The 19,355-nt window shown below is 48.2% G+C and overlaps 1 protein-coding gene across 2 annotated transcripts in view; it reads left to right on the plus strand.

Annotated features, from left to right (window-relative positions):
* The first annotated feature begins 3,336 nt into the window (after positions 1-3,336).
* Positions 3,337-19,355, plus strand: part of MAPK7 (mitogen-activated protein kinase 7) — a 117,298-nt gene continuing 101,279 nt past the window's right edge. For both annotated transcript variants that reach the window (XR_003942881.1, XM_030210158.1), the window contains exons 1-2: positions 3,337-3,427; positions 11,899-12,131. Coding sequence is in view for 1 of the 2 variants with exons in the window: in XM_030210158.1 (XP_030066018.1) it covers positions 11,912-12,131 (220 nt within the window). In the remaining variant the exon portion in view is untranslated. The remainder of the gene's footprint in view (positions 3,428-11,898; positions 12,132-19,355) is intronic.

Below are 19,355 nucleotides of genomic sequence, written 5' to 3' on the forward strand. Positions count from 1 at the left end.
CATGTCCCTGGCTCTCCCCTGCTCTTTTCCATGGCCCCTCTTTCTCTCCCCATCTCTTTCTGGCTCTCCCCTGCTTTTTTCCATGTCCCTGGCTCTCCCCTGCTCTCCCTCTCTCTCCTCCTACCGTTTCCAGCCAGTGGCCACATTCTCTTCTCTCCCTCCGGCCCGGGCCTCTTAACAGCAGCGCTGACAGAAGAAGAAAAAGAAGCGCGGGGCCGCAGCAGCCTTCAGACTTGCGCTGTCGGCTCTGCCGGTCCTCTGACCCCGGAACGGGAAATTGACGTCACGGGGCAGAGACTGGCAGAGCCGACAGCGCATGGCTGAAGGCTGCTGCGGCCCCGCGCTTCTTTTTTTTTCTTATGTTATGCTGGCTGTGTGTGGAGAGTAGCGACGGCAGGTCTCGTTCCTGGCTGCCGCTGCGCTGCTCAACAGAAGATTTCGTCGAGTCTTGTCTCGGGCTGCATTTAGAGAAGGAGGAAGGCGGGGCCACGGGGAAGTTCACAGCTGGGCTGGGGAGGCTTAGCCTCCCAAAGCCTCTTATGTGCGCGACTCATTTTTCGCCAGAGTCACTATGCTCACATTAGCCCTCTCTTCAAGTCACTTCACTGGCTCCCTATCCATTTCCGCATTCAATTCAAACTTCTCTTACTGACCTATAAATGCATTCACTCTTCCGCTCCCCAGTACCTCTCCACTCTTGTCTCTCCCTACGCCCCCCCCCTCTGGCACTCCATTCTGTAGATAAATCTCTCGTCTGTCCCCTTCTCCACTACTGCTAATTCCAGACTCCATTCCTTTTACTTCGCTGCACGTCACGCCTGCAATAGACTTCCCAAACCTGTACGTCTAGCCCCATCTTTGGCCGTTTTCAAATCCAGGCTAAAATTCCACCTCTTTAACACTGCTTTTGACTCCTAATCACTGCTCACTTGCCTGTACCTTTACTATTATTTATTGCATTTGTATCCCACATTTTCCCACCTATTTGCAGGCTCAATGTGGCTTACAGAGTTTTGTTATGACATAGAGGCATATTTTCAAAGCACTTAGCCTTCCAAAGTTCCACAGAAACCTATGGAACTTTGGAAGGCTAAGTGCTTTGAAAATATGCCTCATAGTCATTCCAGGATATCAGATACAATTAGTAATGTACAAAGATTAAGAGAGGGAAGAGAGAAGGAAGGTGTTAGGCAAGATAGTGTGGAAGGTGGACTTTAATAACTGGGTGGGTTGGTGAGGTAGTTTTGTAAGGCTATGGGATCTCTTTGTAGGCCTTGTTGAAGAGATGTGTCTTCAGGGATTTGTGAAGTTAGTTATTTCGTCAATAGTTTTCAGGGCTGTAGGTAATGCATTCCACAACTGCGTGCCCATGTAAGAGAATGTGGTGCCGTGTACCAGCTTGTATTTTAGTCCTTTACAGCTGGGGAAGTGCAGATTGAGAAATTTGCGGGATGATCTTATGGCGTTTCTGGGAGGCAGGTCCACGAGGTTTAGCATGTATATTGGGGCGTCTGCGTGAATGATTTTGTGTACAATCGTGCAGATCTTGAACGCAATGCGTTCCTTGAGTGGGAGCCAGTGAAGTTTCTATCTTAGGGGTTTTACACTTTCATATTTAGTTTTTCCAAATATGAGTCTGGCGGCGGTATTCTGGGCTGTTTGGAGTTTTTTATAGTCTGTTCTTTGCAGCCAGCGTACAGTGCGTTGCAGTAGTCCAGATGACTTATTACCATTGATTGTACCAGGGTACGGAAGATGTATCTCAGGAAGAAAGGTTTTACTCTTTTGAGTTTCCACATGGAGTGGAACATCTTTTTGGTCGTATTCTTCACGTGGGCATCTAGTGTGAGGTTTTGCAATGGTAACTCCAAGAATTTTCAAATTTTGTGAGACGGGAAGAGAACAGTATGGTGTGGTTATGGTGGAGTAGTTGTTTGTGTTGTGTTGTGAGGTGAGTACAAGACATTGTGTTTTTTCTGCGTTGAGTTTTAGCTGGAATGCATCCGCCCAGGAGTGCATGATTTGGAGGCTTTGATTGATCTCGTTGGTGATTTCGTTTAGATCATGTTTGAATGGGATGTAAATCGTGACATCGTCTGCGTATATGTAGGGGTTGAGGTTTTGATTGGCTAGAAGTTTGGCTAAAGGTATCATCAATAGGTTGAAGAGAGTTGGTGAGAGGGGGGATCCTTGGGGAACTCCACATTCAGGTATCCATGGGGGTGATATGTCCGCGTTCGTTGTTACTTGGTATGATCTTGTGGTCAGGAATCCTTTGAGCCTTTTGAGAACTGTACCTCCTACTCCGAAGTATTCTAGTATACATAATAGTATTCCATGATTCACCATGTCGAAGGCCCTGGACATGTCGAATTGTAGGAGGAGTATGTTGTTACCAGTTGCAATTGCTTGTTTGAATGAGTTCATTGCAGACACTAGCACAGTTTCGGTGCTGTGGTTTGACCGAAATCCTGATTGAGACTCATGCAAAATTGAGTGTTTATTTAGTGAGTTGTTTCGTCACTATGCCCTCCATGAGTTTGGTTATGAGCGGGATAGATGCTACTGGGCGATAGTTGGTGAGGTCCATTGTGCTTTTCTTAGCATCTTTTGGCAGCGGAGTAAGTAATATGTTTCCTTTATCTGTGGGAAAGAGACCTTTTATCCCCACATCTTTAATTCCTTACCTCTTAATTGTTCTGTCTGTTTGTCTGTCCTATTCAGATTGTGAGCTCTTTGAGCAGGGACTGTCTTTTCATGTATGGTGTACAGTGCTGCATATGCCTTGTAGCGCTATAGAAGTGTTAAGTAGTAGTAGTAATGGACTTTCAAAGGGCAGATTCTTTAAAGGGAGGCTCTATTTATTTGACACATAAACGTACAAAAGAGCACATGCACTCTCTCAAGCACTGTCCTCACCTCCACACCATCATGCAAATTTCTTGCATTTGCTACCAGTTCTTTTCCTCAGCCTGCAGCTGACCCTTCATACTTTCTCCCATTCCTGTTAAATTCCTGCTCCCTTTCAGCAATCCTGTTTTCCCCATAATACTTACTGGATCCACGACGGCTCCACAACCCATGCAGGGCTAAGCCTCCACCTACTCCAGCAAACGGGGATGACATTTCCGCTGGGAAAGGGAAACTCATACGTCCTAATTGGCTTTCTTGCTTACAATGGATTAGATAGGCTAACCTGTCTTCCACTCCTGTTTATTAAACCTCCTTGCTTGGTTACACCTCCTCCGTCCTTCCATCAACCCCGATCTATTTCTGACGTAACTTCCTGTTTCCGGCAAAGGCGGGACGTACTGTCTGTGCTGTGCGTCTCTCTGAGGAGAGAAGGTGTGTCTGTTTCATAGGGGTACCGTACAGCGTACCGGAGAAGGAAAGCTGCGGATGCGGGATTGTTGGTGGACAGTCTCAGGTATGATCTTAAAAAGAGGGGGGTGGGGGGTTGTTGAAAGAGAAGTGCCGGATCGCGGACAGGATGGAGAGCGGAAGCCAGAGAGAGAGATGTCAGGGACCATAGGGAGGGAAGACCCGTTCCCCCGGTGCGTGTGAGGAAGGTGTTCGGCGGGTGAGAGTAGCCGAAAGTGTGTAACTTGGTATCTTTACAGAATATTATGACTTATTTAATTTGTTCAGTTTAATTATTGATACCATGCCATAATTCCAGTTGATTTTTGACTGTCCTATTATTTTCTTGCAATTGGGGATCCTCTATGCTTGTGCCAAACCTTTGAGTTATTCTACTGCTTTTGCTTTTTTGAGTTGGGGGGGGGGGGCTAATTGTGCACAGCATTACTGAGTGGGTTTTTATTTTTGTCTCATCTTCAGTTATTAGGTAAGGTGGCCTGTATGAAATGAGAGAGTAATCTTAGTCCATTTCTGGAGCTTGCAAAAAGAACATGGTGGGGATATATTCTACAATATATCTCACTATCTCTCTGGCAAGGATATTGAAGCATCTGCCATAATTCCAGTTAAATTAGTGCAATTCCACACCACAATAGTGTTCCAAGTGATGAAGTGGGGCTGAAACTGTGCTTTCCTCACATTGATGCTTATGACGCTTCCCATTCCCCATGTGGTTGTGTTGGGGGGAAGGATGATGAAGCATTGCCCTATTATAAAGTCTGTTTGGTACAGCTATTTGATGCTGTTCTATTGATCACAATTTCCCCAAAGTTTGATAGCATCCCAAACAGCTGCTGGTATATCTGAATCCACACACCTCTGGATGAAATCAAAACAATGGCAGAATATAATACAGGAGTGATGTTTATTACCTGTTTGTGCAGTGGAGAATGACACAGGGACAAAGTTTGGCCCCATCCCCGCCCCGTCGGTTCTGGCCCAGTCCCCACCCTGTCTCCGTAGGTTCTGTCTCCGTCCACGCCCCCTGTCCCCACCCCCGCCCCATGGGCTCTGACCTCATCTGCAGAAGCCTTGAACACTTATCATTTTATATTTAAATCTTTTTATTAAAATATAAAAAGGAACAATATGCTGTGCAACTCTTGTGTGTAAATTACAAATAGAAAACATTAATAACAATGAGCAGCTATAATAACCCTCCTTCCCACCACCACCCTCTACCCTTTCAACCCCAGCAATAGGTGATTTCTACTACACCAAGGAATCCTAATTTACACAGTTAAAATGTCCATGGGTATAAAACACAACCCGTTCTGTATGTTCTAGAGGGGAAAATATGCCCTATGAAGCACTGTTATGGTTTTTTAATCTGTGGATAAATAAGAAGTAATCAACAATCTCAGGATTCAATCTAGCTCTCCTGTCTTCCACAGTCCTCCCTGGAATAGAAGTTGTCTTCTTAGAAGATGTGCTGGTAGCAGGCTGTACAGGATCCTTCATTCAAATTTTGCTAGTTGTGGCCAGTATGTTTGCTTGTTTTTCCAAAAAAATCAAAATATCTTTGTAGGCATCACTCAAACATAAATAACAGTCCATTAACAGGCGTCAAAGTAGAAAATGACACAGGAACAAAATTTGTTCCCGTCCCTGTGGTTCCCCAGCCCCATGTCATTCTGTAGTGTGCAGTACTGAACCTCCCCCAAAGAACTTAAGATTTCCGATTTGAACTTATGTTTTATTTTTATTTGTTACATTTGTATCCTACATTTTCCCACCTATTTGCAGGCTCAATGTGGGTTACATAGTGCCAGAGATGCAATTGCAGACTGCGGTGTAAACAAATACAGAGTGATGTAGAGATAAGATAGGTTCATGTGGTATAGCCACATGAGATAGGATTATCTTTAGTTATTACTCGTCTTGGCTACCACAGTTCCCTTTATTCTGGACTTCCGCTTCACTCCTTGAAAAGATTTCAATTGGTGCAATCCACTGTAGTCCGTCTTCTTCACTGTGCTAAACCAATTCTCTTTCAAGAGCATTGGTTGCCACTTCCTTCACAAATTTAGTTCAAGATCCTAGTTCTGGTATTTGTCACATCTTCCTGTGGCCCCAGATTATTTCTCTCATCTTCTGATACTATACACTCCGTCTCGTGCACTCCATTCTTCTGAAGGACTGCTTGCACTACCCCCTCCCTCTGTCATTCGTCTAGAATCCACTAGGGCTTGTGCCATCAGTTATATTGGACCAAAGCTTTGGAATGATATACCTTCTGCTCTTCACCTAGAATCTTCCTACTGTGCATTCAAAACTGTAGGTTAAATGATGACTTGATAGTTATACAATAGCCAGACCCAAAGAACGTTGGAGGTGAGAATTATTATTTCCTTGTCATCAAGCAGATGAATCCATTACAAGTGGGTTGTGTCCATCAACCAGCAGGGGGAGATAGAGAGCACTGAAAAACCGTAGTGCCTCATGGCCTGCTAGTTCCATCTGCCTCTTCAGTATTCTCTATCTCCCCAGCAGGGTGGTTGCAGCTTGTTCAAGCTCCTTCAGAAAATCTGCCTGGGGTGGCTCCTGTGCTTTTGCCAGTTGTAGCAGGGGTGTTGTGGCTGATGGTGCCCACTTTAAAGGCAAATAGGTTAGCCCTTTCCTTGCCTTACCCGGCCCCCGATGTGGAAGTAGACAAATAGGCAAGCCCTGTCCCTGTCTTTGCCCACGCTGTGGATGCAGGCTCATAGGTTCGCCCTTTCCCTGCCTTTCCTATGCTACTGATCCTCCGGAGTTGGAAATTTGCCTCTTTTGCTGTTGCCTCAAACTTTCCTCACAGCGTTAAAAAAAAAAAAAAAAAAAAAGTCACGTCGCGCTTTGGCACTGCGATCCCAGAAAAGAGGTTTTCTTCTGATTGTGCAGCGTGACCTAGCTCGGAGACTCGGGCTGGTGAGATAAGAGCATTTTGTAACTCCTCCGGGGAGGGCCGGTGTTCGGGACGTTTTGGCGCGAATCCGCCATTTTGAATTTCCGCCGCTTTCGGCGATGGCCGCTGAGAAAGTTAAGCGCTGTTCCGTTTGTGGCAAGTGCAAATCTGTAGCAGGGCTCTGTAAGGCGTGCTTTTCAGACGGTAGAGCCGGCCAGAGCATGGCGAGCGATGTTTTCCTGCTCCGTGGAGCTGGCAGCGGGCGCCATTTTGGAACAGCATGGTGCGACCCCCACTGAGGCGGAGGGGTTTGAGCCTGGAGGGGCGCCTCGTGTGGAGGCTGATAAAAGAGCTGTTTCCCCCGGACTGGAACCGGGAGGCCAGGGTGAGCCATTTTCACCTGCATTTGTTTTATTGCTGCATAATGTATACCTGTTAAAAAGAGCTCTTCCGCAGGGGTCCCCTGCGGCCCTGCTTTCTGTATCCCCTCCAGTGGAGTCTGGCCTTGGATTACCGTCAGGCCCGTTTTCCCCTGACAGATGCCCGCAAGACAAGCGCAGAAGGGTAGATTCCCCTTCAGAGAGTGGCGCACCCCCCCCCCTCCCCCCCCCGTGGTCGGGATGTGAGGACTCTGAGGGGTCTGGCAGGCCTTCGTGGTCTGGAGAGCCAGAAGGTGCAGGATTGCCACCGGATCCAGATGATCCTTCCGCGGTGAGGATTTTTCATCGCAATGAGCTGCCAGCGCTTTTTACTGATGCCTTGCAGGTCCTCTCTATAGAAGACCCTGGGAGTACTGAGACCTCCTCCGGTAATCCGAGGATGGCAAGTACTAAGAAGCCTGCTCGAGCTTTTCCTTTGCATGACTCCATCCAAGAGCTTATCACAGCTCAATGGGCTTACCCCGAGGGACCTTTGAAAGTCGCCAGGGCTATGGGGCAATTATACCCTCTAAGTGAGGAGCATTTGGCGCGCCTAAAGTGGATGCTCTGGTCACGGCTGTGACAAAGAAAACTACCCTCTCAGTGGAAGGAGGAGTTGCCCTGAAGGACATGCAGGACCGTCGCCTGGAGGCAGCTATGAAACGGTCCTTTGAAATTTCAGGCCTATCCTTACGGGCGTCTGCATGCAGCTACTACGCTGCCCGAGCCTGCCTCGCTTGGTTACAACAGGCAGTGGAACAGCCCGGAGATGGAGCGGAGCCCCTTTCAGAGGTGGCACTGCGGATGGAGTCGGCCTTGTCATTTTTGGCTGACGCCCTTTATGATCTGGTCAGAGCTTCGGCTAAACTGATGGCTGTAGCGGTGGCGGCTCGCTGTCTTCTGTGGCTATGGCATTGGGCAGCTGACATGGCCTCTAAGCAAAGGTTGGTGAAGTTGCCCTTTCAAGGCCTTCTCCTGTTTGGTGAGGAGTTGGAGAAAATTGTGAAAGGCCTGGGGGATGCCAAACCCCAGCGCTTACCCGAGGATAGGCCGCGGCTTTCTTCCAAGGGTCAGGCGGTTCCTTCCTCTTACAGACCTCGCTTCCGTGACGCTAGAAGGTACCGCCCGGGGCGTTCTGCTGGGTTCACTTCGCGTGGCCGTTATCAGCAAAGGAACTCCTTTCGCTCGGACAAACGTTCCGCAGCAGCAGGCTCAAGACCTGGAGTTCAAGGGCGACCCTCTCAATGATGGTGCGCCGGCCCCCTCCTCGATTCCTGTGATAGGAGGACGACTTTCCCTCTTTCTCAAGGAGTGGGCCAAGATTACCTCAGATCAGTGGGTCTTGGACCTGATCAGAGAAGGCTACAGAATAGAATTCAATGCCCCGATAAGAGACGTGTTTGTGGAGTCCCGATGCGGTTCTGCCGCCAAACGGGCGGTGGTAGAGGAGACCTTGCAAGGCTTGATTCATATAGGAGCGGTTTCCCCCGTGCCTCCCGCCGAATGCGGCTCTGGCCGTTACTCCATTTACTTCGTGGTGCCACGAAAAGGAGGGTCTTTTCGGCCTATCCTAGACTTAAAAGAAGTCAACAAGTCTCTGAACGAGCGGCATTTTCACATGGAAACCCTGCGCTCCGTCATAGCGGCGGTACAGCCAGGAGAGTTTCTCACGTCTCTGGACCTGAAAGAAGCTTACTTGCACATCCCAATTTGGCCCCCGCACCAGAGGTTTATGCGTTTTGCGGTGATGGGAAAACATTTCCAGTTTCGGGCCTTGCCTTTTGGCCTCATCACAGCTCCCCGAACCTTTTCTAAGGTAATGGTGGTAGTAGCTGCTTTTCTTAGGTGAGAGGGTATCCGGGTTCTCCCGTACCTAGACGACTGGCTCATGAGAGCAGACTCTGTAGAAGAGAGTCGTCAGGTTACAGCCAGAGTGGTCTCAGTAGTGCAGTCTCTGGGCTGGGTCGTCAATATAGCCAAAAGTCACCTGACCCCCTCTCAATCTCTAGAATATTTGGGGGTCCGGTTCGACACAGCCTCGGGGATGGTCTTCCTACCCGAGCTAAGGCGGTGCAAGCTTCAGAACCAGGTCCGTCTGCTCCTGAGGATGCTTCACCCGCGAGCTTGGGACATAGTCCAGCTGTTGGGGTCAATGAGGCCACTTTGGAAGTGGTGCCTTGGGTGAGAGCACACCTGAGACCTCTGCAGTGTTCCCTGCCGGCTCAGTATGGAGTTGTGGCTCTCAGACAGCATGCTGCGGCGAGGAATGCCGCTAGCGCTCCCCGATTGGTGCCTGGTGGTAACAGATGCCAGCCTGAAGGGCTGGGGTGCACATTGCCGGGGAAGGCATGCCCAGGGTCTTTGGACACCTGAGGAATCGGAGTGGTCCATCAATCGCTTGGAGTTGAAAGCGATTTTCCAGGCGCTTCTGGCCTTTCAATTGACCCTGGAAGGATTGGCTGTCAGAGTTCTGTAGGACAACACGACAGCAGTGGCCTACATAAATTGCCAAGGCGGCACTCAGTGCATAGCACTAGCAGCACAGGCTGCGCAGATTTGCCACTGGGCCGAGCTTCATCTGCAGTTTCTGTCAGCAGCTCATATTGCAGGTCAGAGCAACGTGCAAGCCGATTATCTGAGCAAGAATCGGATCGACCCAGCGGAGTGAGAACTTGCAGACGAAGTATTCCTGCAGATATGTGCCAAATGGGGAAAGTCCGTAATGGATCTTATGGCGTCAAGCACAAATGCCAAAGTCCCGTGCTTCTACAGCAGACGGAGAGATCCTCGCTCGGCAGGGTTGGATGCCTTGGCTCAACCCTGGCCTCAGGGCCTACTGTATGTGTTCCCTCCGTGGCCCTTGATAGGGCGAGTACTCCTGCGGATTCGGCTCCACAAAGGAGAGGTGATTCTCATTGCCCCGGATTGGCCCAGGAGGCCGTGGTATGTGGACCTCCGGCAGATGCTGGTAGAGGATCCCCTGCCTTTCTTCTGGTACCAAACCTGTTGTCACAGAGCCTGGTGACCATGGAGGACGCCTGCTGCTTTGGTCTTCTATTGAGAGGGTGCAATTGAGAGACAAGGGATATTCCAGTAAAGTCATTTCCATTCTCCTACAGGCCCGCAAGCGTTCCACTTCCATGGCTTATGCCAGGATTTGGCGCCAATTTGAGACTTGGTGTGCTTCTAAAGCGGTTACACCCATGCGGGCTTCTGTCTCACTGATACTTGACTTTTTGCAGGATGGTTTACAAAAAGGCTTGGCCTATAATTCCCTGCATGTTCAAGTGGCAGCCTTAGCATGTTTTCGAGGGAAGGTCGCTGGCCTCTCTCTGGCTGCTTGCCCTGATGTGACACTGTTTCTTAGAGGGGTGCTTCGGCTCCGTCCTCCCGTGCAGGTTCCGTGTCCGGCCTGGAACCTGGGGTTAGTTTTAAAGGCCCTTCAGTGTTCGCCCTTCGAGCCGCTTAGGCGAGCTTCGGAGAAGGATGTGACCTTAAAGACGGTCTTTTAGATGGCCGTGACATCGGCGAGACGGGTATCTGAGCTCCAGGCGCTGTCCTGTCGAGACCCATTTCTGCAATTCTCAGAATCCGGACTAATGGTACGTACGGTGCCTTCCTTCATGCCTAAGGTGGTTTCAGCGTTTCACCTAAACCAGCCTATTTTCCTGCCCTCCTTTTCTAAAGAGGAGTTTCCAGAAGCCTATGGGCAGTTGCACTTTCTGGATGTGCGAAGGGCTCTGTTGCAATATCTGCGCATGTCAAATGCCTTCTGGACCTCTGACCATCTTTTTGTTCTTTTGTGAGGTCCGCGCAGAGGGTCTCCAGCGTCTAAGGCCAATATAGCCTGTTGGCTCAAAGAAGCTATCTTTTCAGCATATCTGCTATCTGGCCGGCTTCCGCCTGAAGCCTTTAAGGCACATTCCACAAGAGCGATTTCCTCTTCTTGGGCTGAAACTGGAGCACTCTCTCTTCAAAAGATATGTAGTGCAGCTACTTGGGCTTCTAAGCTCTCGTTTGCCCGACATTACAGGCTGGATGTGGATGCCAGGAGAGACGCGCACTTTGGAGCACAAGTGCTGGCGCGTGGTGTGGCTTGTTCCCACCCTATCTAGGGATTGCTTTGATACATCCTGTATATATGTTCCATCATTGGGAGAAGTTAGAAAACAGACTTCAGGATTTCTGTTCAGTTACAGGAGAATGAGTTCATTCCCTCCTTTGAATTATAGCTCCAGCTATGGGGCGTTCATCCGCTGTGAGGAAAGTTCATGTTATTATGCTTTGCGTTGTAACACTGCTTTGGAAGCTTCAAATACTGAAGAGGCAGATGGAGCTAGCTGGCCATGAGGCACTATGGTTTTTCAGTGCTCTCCATCTCCCCCTGCTTGTTGATGGACACAACCCACTCATAATGGATTCATCTGCTATGACTCCACGGTAAGAACCTAATTTTCCCATAATCTCTCTGGCAGGGCAGAGCTCCTAAGCATTCATGCCTTAGTGATGATGTCACTTCCTCCCCTGAGTGTTAAGCACTTAGGATTTTTCCATTCCTGGGATGACAATTTATTAAAAAAAAAAAAAAAAAGGAACAGACTTATGCTCTACTTAAATAAGAGCAGAAGGCATACTTCTGTTGCTTTTCAGTCTGGCTGTACATAAGAAAAATGTTTCATTAAATTCCATGCATTGCACACATAGACAGATCTAGCATTTTGAAAGTGGGAGAGGGGGAGTGCATATGGTGTGGTGTATATCATTTTCCAGCCCCCTTTTTTACCACCCTTCTGATCTTAGGTTTTTCTCCACCTGTGCTTGCCCATCTCTCTATTTCTTCACCTTGATTGTTTTCATTCCCCCTCTTCTCCCTTAACTACTTCACATTTCTCTCATAAGTTTATGTTCATTTCCCTCACTGTGTTCCTTTCCAGTATCCTCCTTGAGTACTTCAGGTTTCGCTCCATCTCCTCCTCCCCCCTCCACCAGTGTCTTTTACATCTCTCTCTCTGCTCTTAGATTTGTCTCCATCTCTTCCTCATCATTCAATTCAGTTGTCAGTGTTCTCCCTACTTCCTGAGGAGAACTGAATGGAGATAAGGAAGGAGGGAAGTTTTGTGTGATGCTTTTCTGGTAAGAGGTAATCCCATAACTGATAAAAGTTTCCTCTTGCAGGACACTGGTTCCAATGGCAGAACCATGGGAGGCTAAGAAAGAGGAAGAGGGCAGAGAACAGGAAAAATCACAGGAGCAGTCTTGCCACCGCTCCACTGCTGCAAAGAACCTTGCCCTCTTGAAAGCACGCTCTTTTGATGTGGTCTTTGATGTGGGCGAGGAGTATGAGATCATTGAGACCATTGGCACAGGTGCTTATGGTGTGGTGTCATCTGCCCGTCGCAAGGATACAGGTGAGAGCCTCGCAGTTCCTAATGGTTAGTGCAGTGGGCTGAGAGAATTGGGGAACTGGGTTTGATTCCCACCACAACTCCTTATGACCCTGGGAAAGTTACTTAACTCTCTATTGCCCCAGGTTCAAAACTTAGATACGAGCCCACTAGGGACAGAAAAAGTACCTGCATATAATATATGTAAACTGCTTTGGTTGTTTACTTTATTTTTGTCTATTAGATTGTAAGCTCTTTGAGCAGGGACTGTCTTTCTTCTATGTTTGTGCAGCGCTGCGTACGCCTTGTAGCGCTATAGAAATGCTAAATAGTAGTAGTGGGTTGTAACCAGTGCTGTTGTCGATACACCAGACCATTGACTTTGTTCTGGATATGAAATACTAAGTACTAGTAAATATAATTATAGATGCAGAATAATGATAAGTTTGCCATATATTATATATGTGTGTATATATATATATATATATATATATATATATATATATATATATATATATATATATATATATATATGTATATGTGTGTGTGTGTATATGTATGTGTGTGTGTGTATATGTATATATATATATATATATATATATAAAGCTGGAGTCGGTACAGTTTTACCAACTCTGACTCCACCCAAAATTGCTTTCAACTCCCCGACTCAGATTCCTTAGCCCTGGTTGTACCACAGAAACGTGGTAAATCAATGACCCTTGACCCTAAATGTTACAAGACAGACTGAAAGACCGATCCACAGCCGCCAGTAACACATTATTGTGCTATGTCTTTCGGGTCTCAGCACAAGCAGGTACTTGCCTAGGAACTCTCAGGCCTTCTGAAGTCCCATGCAGTCAAGCCCGTTCCACCAGGGGAAGAAGGGCGAGGATTCTATTCCAGGTACTTCTTATGCAAAAGAAGACGGGATGCGTCCCATCCTAGACTTAAGGGCCCTGAACATATTCCTCGTCAAAGAAAAGTTCAAGATGGCTTCCATGGGCACCCTTCCCATAATTCAGGGAAAAGATTGGCTATGCTCCCTAGACTTAAAGGATGCTTATACACACTTCCCGATACTCCCAGCTCACCAGAAGTATCTGCGATTTCTGCTGGGAACACAGCACTTCCAGTACCATGTGTTGCCCTTTGGCCTCACGTCTAGCGGTAGTAGCAGCATTGCTGTGCAGACTGGAAGTCCATGTGTTCCCTTATCTCGACGATTGACTGGTGAAGAGCATGATGGAGTCCATATGGAGGACTATAAAGGTGCTTGAGATCATAGGGTTCATTTTAAACTACCTCGTCCCATCTGCACCCTTTCCAGCAATTGGAGTTCATTGGAGCCCTGCTCGATATGCAGAAGGTTTGAGCCTTCATCCTGGGATCATATCTAGTTGCACTGGCTTCTCGGGTTCACACCTCTCAGCAGGCCATGGCTCGGCAGATTTTGAGGTTGTAAAGACACATGGTGTCCACAGTTTTTGTAATGCCTATGACATATCGTCACATGAGAACTGCCCAATGGACCCTATCTTCTCAGTGGTACCAAGCTGCAGGGAATCTGTAAGATGTCATCTGAGTGTCCTCGGTGCTTGCATGTTCTCTGTTTTGGTGGACCATTTAATCCAATTTGACTGTGGGACTTCCATTCCAAATTCCTAGGCCGCAAAAAGTGCTGACAATGGATGCAGCTCACCTGGGTTGGGGAGCTCATTTAAATGAACTTCACACTCAAGGTGCTTGGTCCTCCCAGGATACAGATCTGTAGAGCAATCTCCTGGAGCTCCGGCTATTTGGAACGCTCTTTAGGCTTTCAGAGATCAGCTGTCTTACCAAATTGTGCTAATTCAAATGGACAGGTTGCAGTGTATTACACCAACTGTGTCAGGAGGCCGTTTGGATGTGGCGTTAGGCTCTCCAGCATGGCATGCTTCTTTGTGCCACTTATTTGGTGGGCAAAACAACAGCCTGGCCAACAGACTGAGCAGGGTCATGCAACCGCACGAGTGGTCTGTGAATATGGACGTTGCCCGAGAGATCTTCCGGGCATGAGGCACCCCCTCGTTGGATCTCTTTGCTGCTCACATCAATCACAAAGTCCTTCGGTTCTGTTCCAGGATCCAGGCCCATGACAGACTAGCGTCAGATGCCTTCCTCGTTCATTGGGGACAGGTCTTCTGTATGCGTATCCTCCCATACCTCTTGTGGGGAAGACTTTGTTGAAACTCCAACAAGACCACAGAACAGTGATTCTGATCACTCCTTACTGGCATCAACAGATCTGGCTCCCTCTGCTTCTGGAGTTATCCTCTGAAGAACTGTGGAAATTGGGATGCTTTCTGACCCTCCTCACGCAGAACGAGGGGCCTCTTCTGCATCCCATCCTCCAGTCTCTGGCTCTCAAGGCCTGGATGTTGAGAGCTTAGAATTTGCTTCCTTGGGTCTTCCAGAGGTTGTCACCTGGGTCTTGCTGGCATCCAGGAATGATTCCACTAGGAGGTCTTACTCTTTTTAAATGGAGGAGGTTTGCTGTCTGGTGTAAGGGCAAGGCCTTAGATCCCCCTTTTTATCCTACACAGACCCTTCTTAAATAGGCTTCTGCATCTACTACTACTACTATTTAGCATTTCTATAGCGCTACAAGGCGTACGCAGCGCTGCACAAACATAGAAGAAAGACAGTCCCTGCTCAAAGAGCTTTTAATCTAATAGACAAAAAATAAATAAAGTAATCAAATCAATTAATGTGAACGGGAAGGAAGAAAGGAGGGTAGGTGGAGGCGAGTGGTTACGAGTCAAAAGCAATGTTAAAGAGGTGGGCTTTCAGTCTAGATTTAAAGGTGGCCAAGGATGGGGCAAGACATAGGGGCTCAGGAAGTTTATTCCAGGCGTAGGGTGCAGCGAGACAGAAGGCGCGAAGTCTGGAGGCAGTAGTGGAGAAGGGAACAGATAAGAAGGATTTATCCATAGAGCGGAGTGCACGGGAAGGGGTGTAGGGAAGGATGAGTGTGGAGAGATACTGGGGAGCAGCAGAATGAGTACATTTATAGGTTAGTAGAAGAAGTTTGAACAGGATGCGAAAACGGATAGGGAGCCAGTGAAGGGTCTTGAGGAGAAGGGGTAGTATGAGTAAAGCGACCCTGGCGGAAGACGAGACGGGCAGCAGAGTTTTGAACCGACTGGAGAGGGGAGAAGTGACTAAGTGGGAGGCCAGCAAGAAGTAGATTGCAGTAGTCTAAACAAGGGTGTGGATGAGGGTTTTGGTAGAGTGCTCGGAAAGAAAGGGGCGGATTTTACGGATGTTGTAAAGAAAGAAACGACAGGTCTTGGCAATCTGCTGGATATGAGCAGGGAAGGAGAGAGAAGAGTCAAAGATGACCCCAAGGTTTCGAGCTGAGGAGACTCTTTCCGAGTCTGGTCTTAAAACCAACTCCATAAGGGTTCACCTCAGTGCTATTAGTGTTTATCAGCAATGTGTAGAGGGTAAGCCCATCTGTGGACATCCTCTAATTGTTCACTTCATGAGAGGTTTGCTTTTGTCAGAGTCCCCTGTCAAGCCTCCACCAGTGTCATGGGACCTCAACGTCACTCTCACCCAGCTGATGAAAACTCTTTTTGAGCCACTGGATTCCTGCCATCTGAAAATACTTGACCAGGAAGGTTGTTTTCTTTGTGGCCGTTACTTCAGCTTGTACAGTCAGTGAGCTTCAAGCCTTAGTAGTGGATGCACCTTATAAAACTGTTTCATCACAACAGAGTAGTCCTCCGCACGCATCCTAAGTTCCTGCCTAAGATGGTGTTGTCCATCTGAACCAGTCTATTCTTTCCCCGACCTCATGCCCATCCTGGCGAGAGTGCCATTGCCTATTACATGGCAAGTGAGCACTGGCCTATTACATGGAGTGGACTAAGCCCCACAGACAGTCTGCCCCACTTTTTGTTTCTTTTAGTCGCAACAGGATGGGGTCGCCATCGGGAAACGCACAATCTCTAATTGGCTGGCAGATTGCATTTCTTTCACTTTTATGCCCATGCTGGGCTGACCCTGGAGGGTCATGTCAAGGCTCACAGTGTCAAAGCTATGGCTGCTCACTTGCGGTCAGCCTCCATTGAAGAGATTTGCAAGGCTGCAATGTGGTCTTTAGTCCACACATTCACATCTCGCTACTGCCTTGAGCAAGATACCCGATGCAGCAGTCGGTTTGGGTAGACAGTACTGCAGAATCTGTTTTTGATCTAGAATCCAACCCCACCCCCAGGTCCAGTTTCTTCTATTCCAGGCTGCTCTTTCACTTAGTTCGTATATAGTTTCAGGTTAATCTGTGTGCTGTCCTCACCGTTGGAAGACCTAGTTGACCAATGGTTGTTATTTTCGGTGAGCCTGGTTGCTAGGGATTCCCCATTTGTGAGAATACATAGGCCTGCTTGTCCTCTGATAAAGTGAAGATACTTACCTGTAGTAGGTATTTTCCGAGGACAGCAGGCCTTATATTCTCAAAACCCTCCTGCCTCTCCTTAGAGTTGTCTCCTATTTTTGTTTTTTCTATGCTGTAGTATTGTACTCTGGTAACTGCGCTCTTGTGGCAGGCAGGAAGGCACTCTCGCATGAGCAGTGAAGTGTGTCTCGTGCTCCACAAATCTCTTACTAGCTTGTCATAAACTCTGGACCGGACAACGCAAGATCGCGTTACTCATGTGAGAGAATATAAAGCCTGCTGTCCTGGGAGAATATCTGATACAGGTAATGTTTAATAAGTACTTGATATACCACCTTTCCAAAATTACAATAAATATACACAATAGGAGAAGAACGTATTATATAATAGAAAAGACACATTCATCAAAAATCTCAATCATACTACAAACAAACAAAATTTTCATCTAGGTAAGCCAACCCTACACCATCTTTCAGATTCCTTGTCATCAACAGCAGATGAATCCATTAACTGATGGGTTGTATCCGCCTACCAGCAGGTGGAGATAGAGAACACTGAAAGCAATGGTGTTCCTGGACGCCCAGCCCCTTCTGCCTTCAGTGTATCTCTATCTCCCAGCAGGTGTGGACGTCGCTTTCTCATTTCCTGGGTTTCTGCCTGGGGTGGCTCTTGTGCTTTGCCAGTAGAGCGGGGGGGGGGGGGGGGGGGGGTGTTGTGGCTGGTGGTGCCCACTTTAAAGGCATACGTGGTTTTCCCTGTCCCTGCCTTACCCCATTCCCCCTCCTCCCAGAGTTCTTCTGTGGCTGCCTGCCTCTAACTTTCCTCACAGTAAAAAAAAAAAAAAAAGAGACTCGCTTTCTCAGTGTGGCGATTTCTGAGGCTTTCTCTAGAGCTCCTGGTTCGGTGCAGCTTGACTGAAGCTCGTTTGACTCAGTCTCCTGAGGTGAGAGTGGTGCCCAGCTCCTCTGGGGAGGTTCCCGCATACAAGGTAATTGTTCCCTCTGGAGCACACATCAAAGCAAGACAGAAATCCTGAATAACAACGAGTGCTCAGCTCACACTTTTCCATCCAACAACATATATATCATTTGTAAGTTTCGTTTTGCCCAAATCATGTGATTTCCCATAAACCAGAACCATTAGGTAGTTTATACCATATATGAATTGGTCATGTATTCTATCAGTCTCTTCTGATGGGAGTTCACGTGCTAAGTCGGTAGCCATTGGCTAATTACTTATCAGTTCTGCGTGCAGTTAGAGAGCAAAAAATACATCGAACAATACCCTTGTGTCCACTCACCCAAAAACTGAAACATTCTAGGCTCACTTTGTCCTCTGTCGTTCAGCAAGTCCCAAGGTTACATCCACCTTATATGAAAAGCATACTCAGCTGCAGCCAAATGTGTATCTTTGTTCTCAGCTCCTGAGAAAGCACTGATTGTTACAAAAGATGCTGAGTTAGTAGGCTAATATGTGAGAGCCACACAGAGCAATGCACAGGCCTTTTGCAGCAGGCCCAGCCCTTAGGCCTAGCATAGGAAGGTATGTACATTAACACCGCTGACAGCGTTCTGTGCAGGGTAAGTTTTGGCGCAAAGGCGCCATTTTGTTTTCTGTATTTGGCTGCTGAAGGGGTTAAGCGCTGCTCCCACTGTGGGAAACGCAGGTCAGCAGCGGGGCTTTGCAGCTCATGCTGCCTAGATGCTAATGCTGGCATGAGCATGGCGGGCAGCGAGTCTTCCCATCCGACGGAGTTGGCAGCGGGCGCCATCTTGGAGGCACCGCGTGACTCGACCCTCGCGGTTGCAGAGGGTTCTGAGTGCAGGGGGATGCCTCGTTTCGAGGTTTCTAGAAGAGCTATTGCCTCTGCTTCCCCCAATGGGGGGACGGAGGTACAGGGTGAGTTTTTCTCCCCTGAATTTGTGCTGCTGATTCATAAGGCTTTTATGTTAAAAAGAGCACTGCCTGAGACTCCTGACAATTCTCTTCGGACTGGGTTGCCTCCAGTTCTTGATAGCCCAGCATCTGCTGGAGACTTTATTTCTTCCCCCGAGCTTTTGGCTGACGCTAAGCGTAGACGAGTGAATACCTCATCTGAGGGGGACTCTTCACCCTGTTCTCCCCCATGGTCTAGTTTTGGGGAGTCTGAGAGGTCGGGCAGGCCATCACGGACTGATGATCCAGATGAGGGTGGCTGCTTGCCACAGGAGTTGGATGACCCTAAAGCGGTTCGGATTTTCCACCGTTATGAGCCGCCAGCTCTCAATTCTGATGCCTTACAGGCCCTTTGTATTGAAGATCCTGACGAGGGCGCTGCCTCTTCTATTAATCCTAGTATTGCTAGTACTAAGAAGCCTTCTCGGGTTTTTCCCGTGCATGCTTCCATCCAAGAGCTTATTTCAGCTCAGTGGTCTGACCCTGATGGTCCCTTGAAGGTGGCCAGGGCTATGTGTCACCTTTACCCTCTGAGTGAAAGTCAGTTGGCCCTCTTTTGGATGCCTAAAGTAGATGCGTTAGTCACGGCTGTGACTAAAAAGACTACTCTCCCGGTGGAGGGAGGGGTTGCTTTGAAAGATATGCAGGAACGGCGGCTGGAATCCGCGCTGAAGCGGTCCTTTGAAATCTCGGACCTTCCTTACGGGGACTATTTGCAGTTCCTGCCTTTCCTGGTTGCAGCAGGCGGTTGAGCAGCCTGCCAATGGAGCGGGTTCCCTCGCTGAGGTCGGCCCACGTATGGAGTCTGCACTCTCTTTTTTTTTTTTTTGGCCGATGCTCTTTATGATCTGGTCAGAGCTTCGGCTAAGCAGATG

Source organism: Microcaecilia unicolor, chromosome 7, assembly GCF_901765095.1.
Source record: "Microcaecilia unicolor chromosome 7, aMicUni1.1, whole genome shotgun sequence".
Lineage (NCBI taxonomy): Eukaryota > Metazoa > Chordata > Amphibia > Gymnophiona > Siphonopidae > Microcaecilia > Microcaecilia unicolor.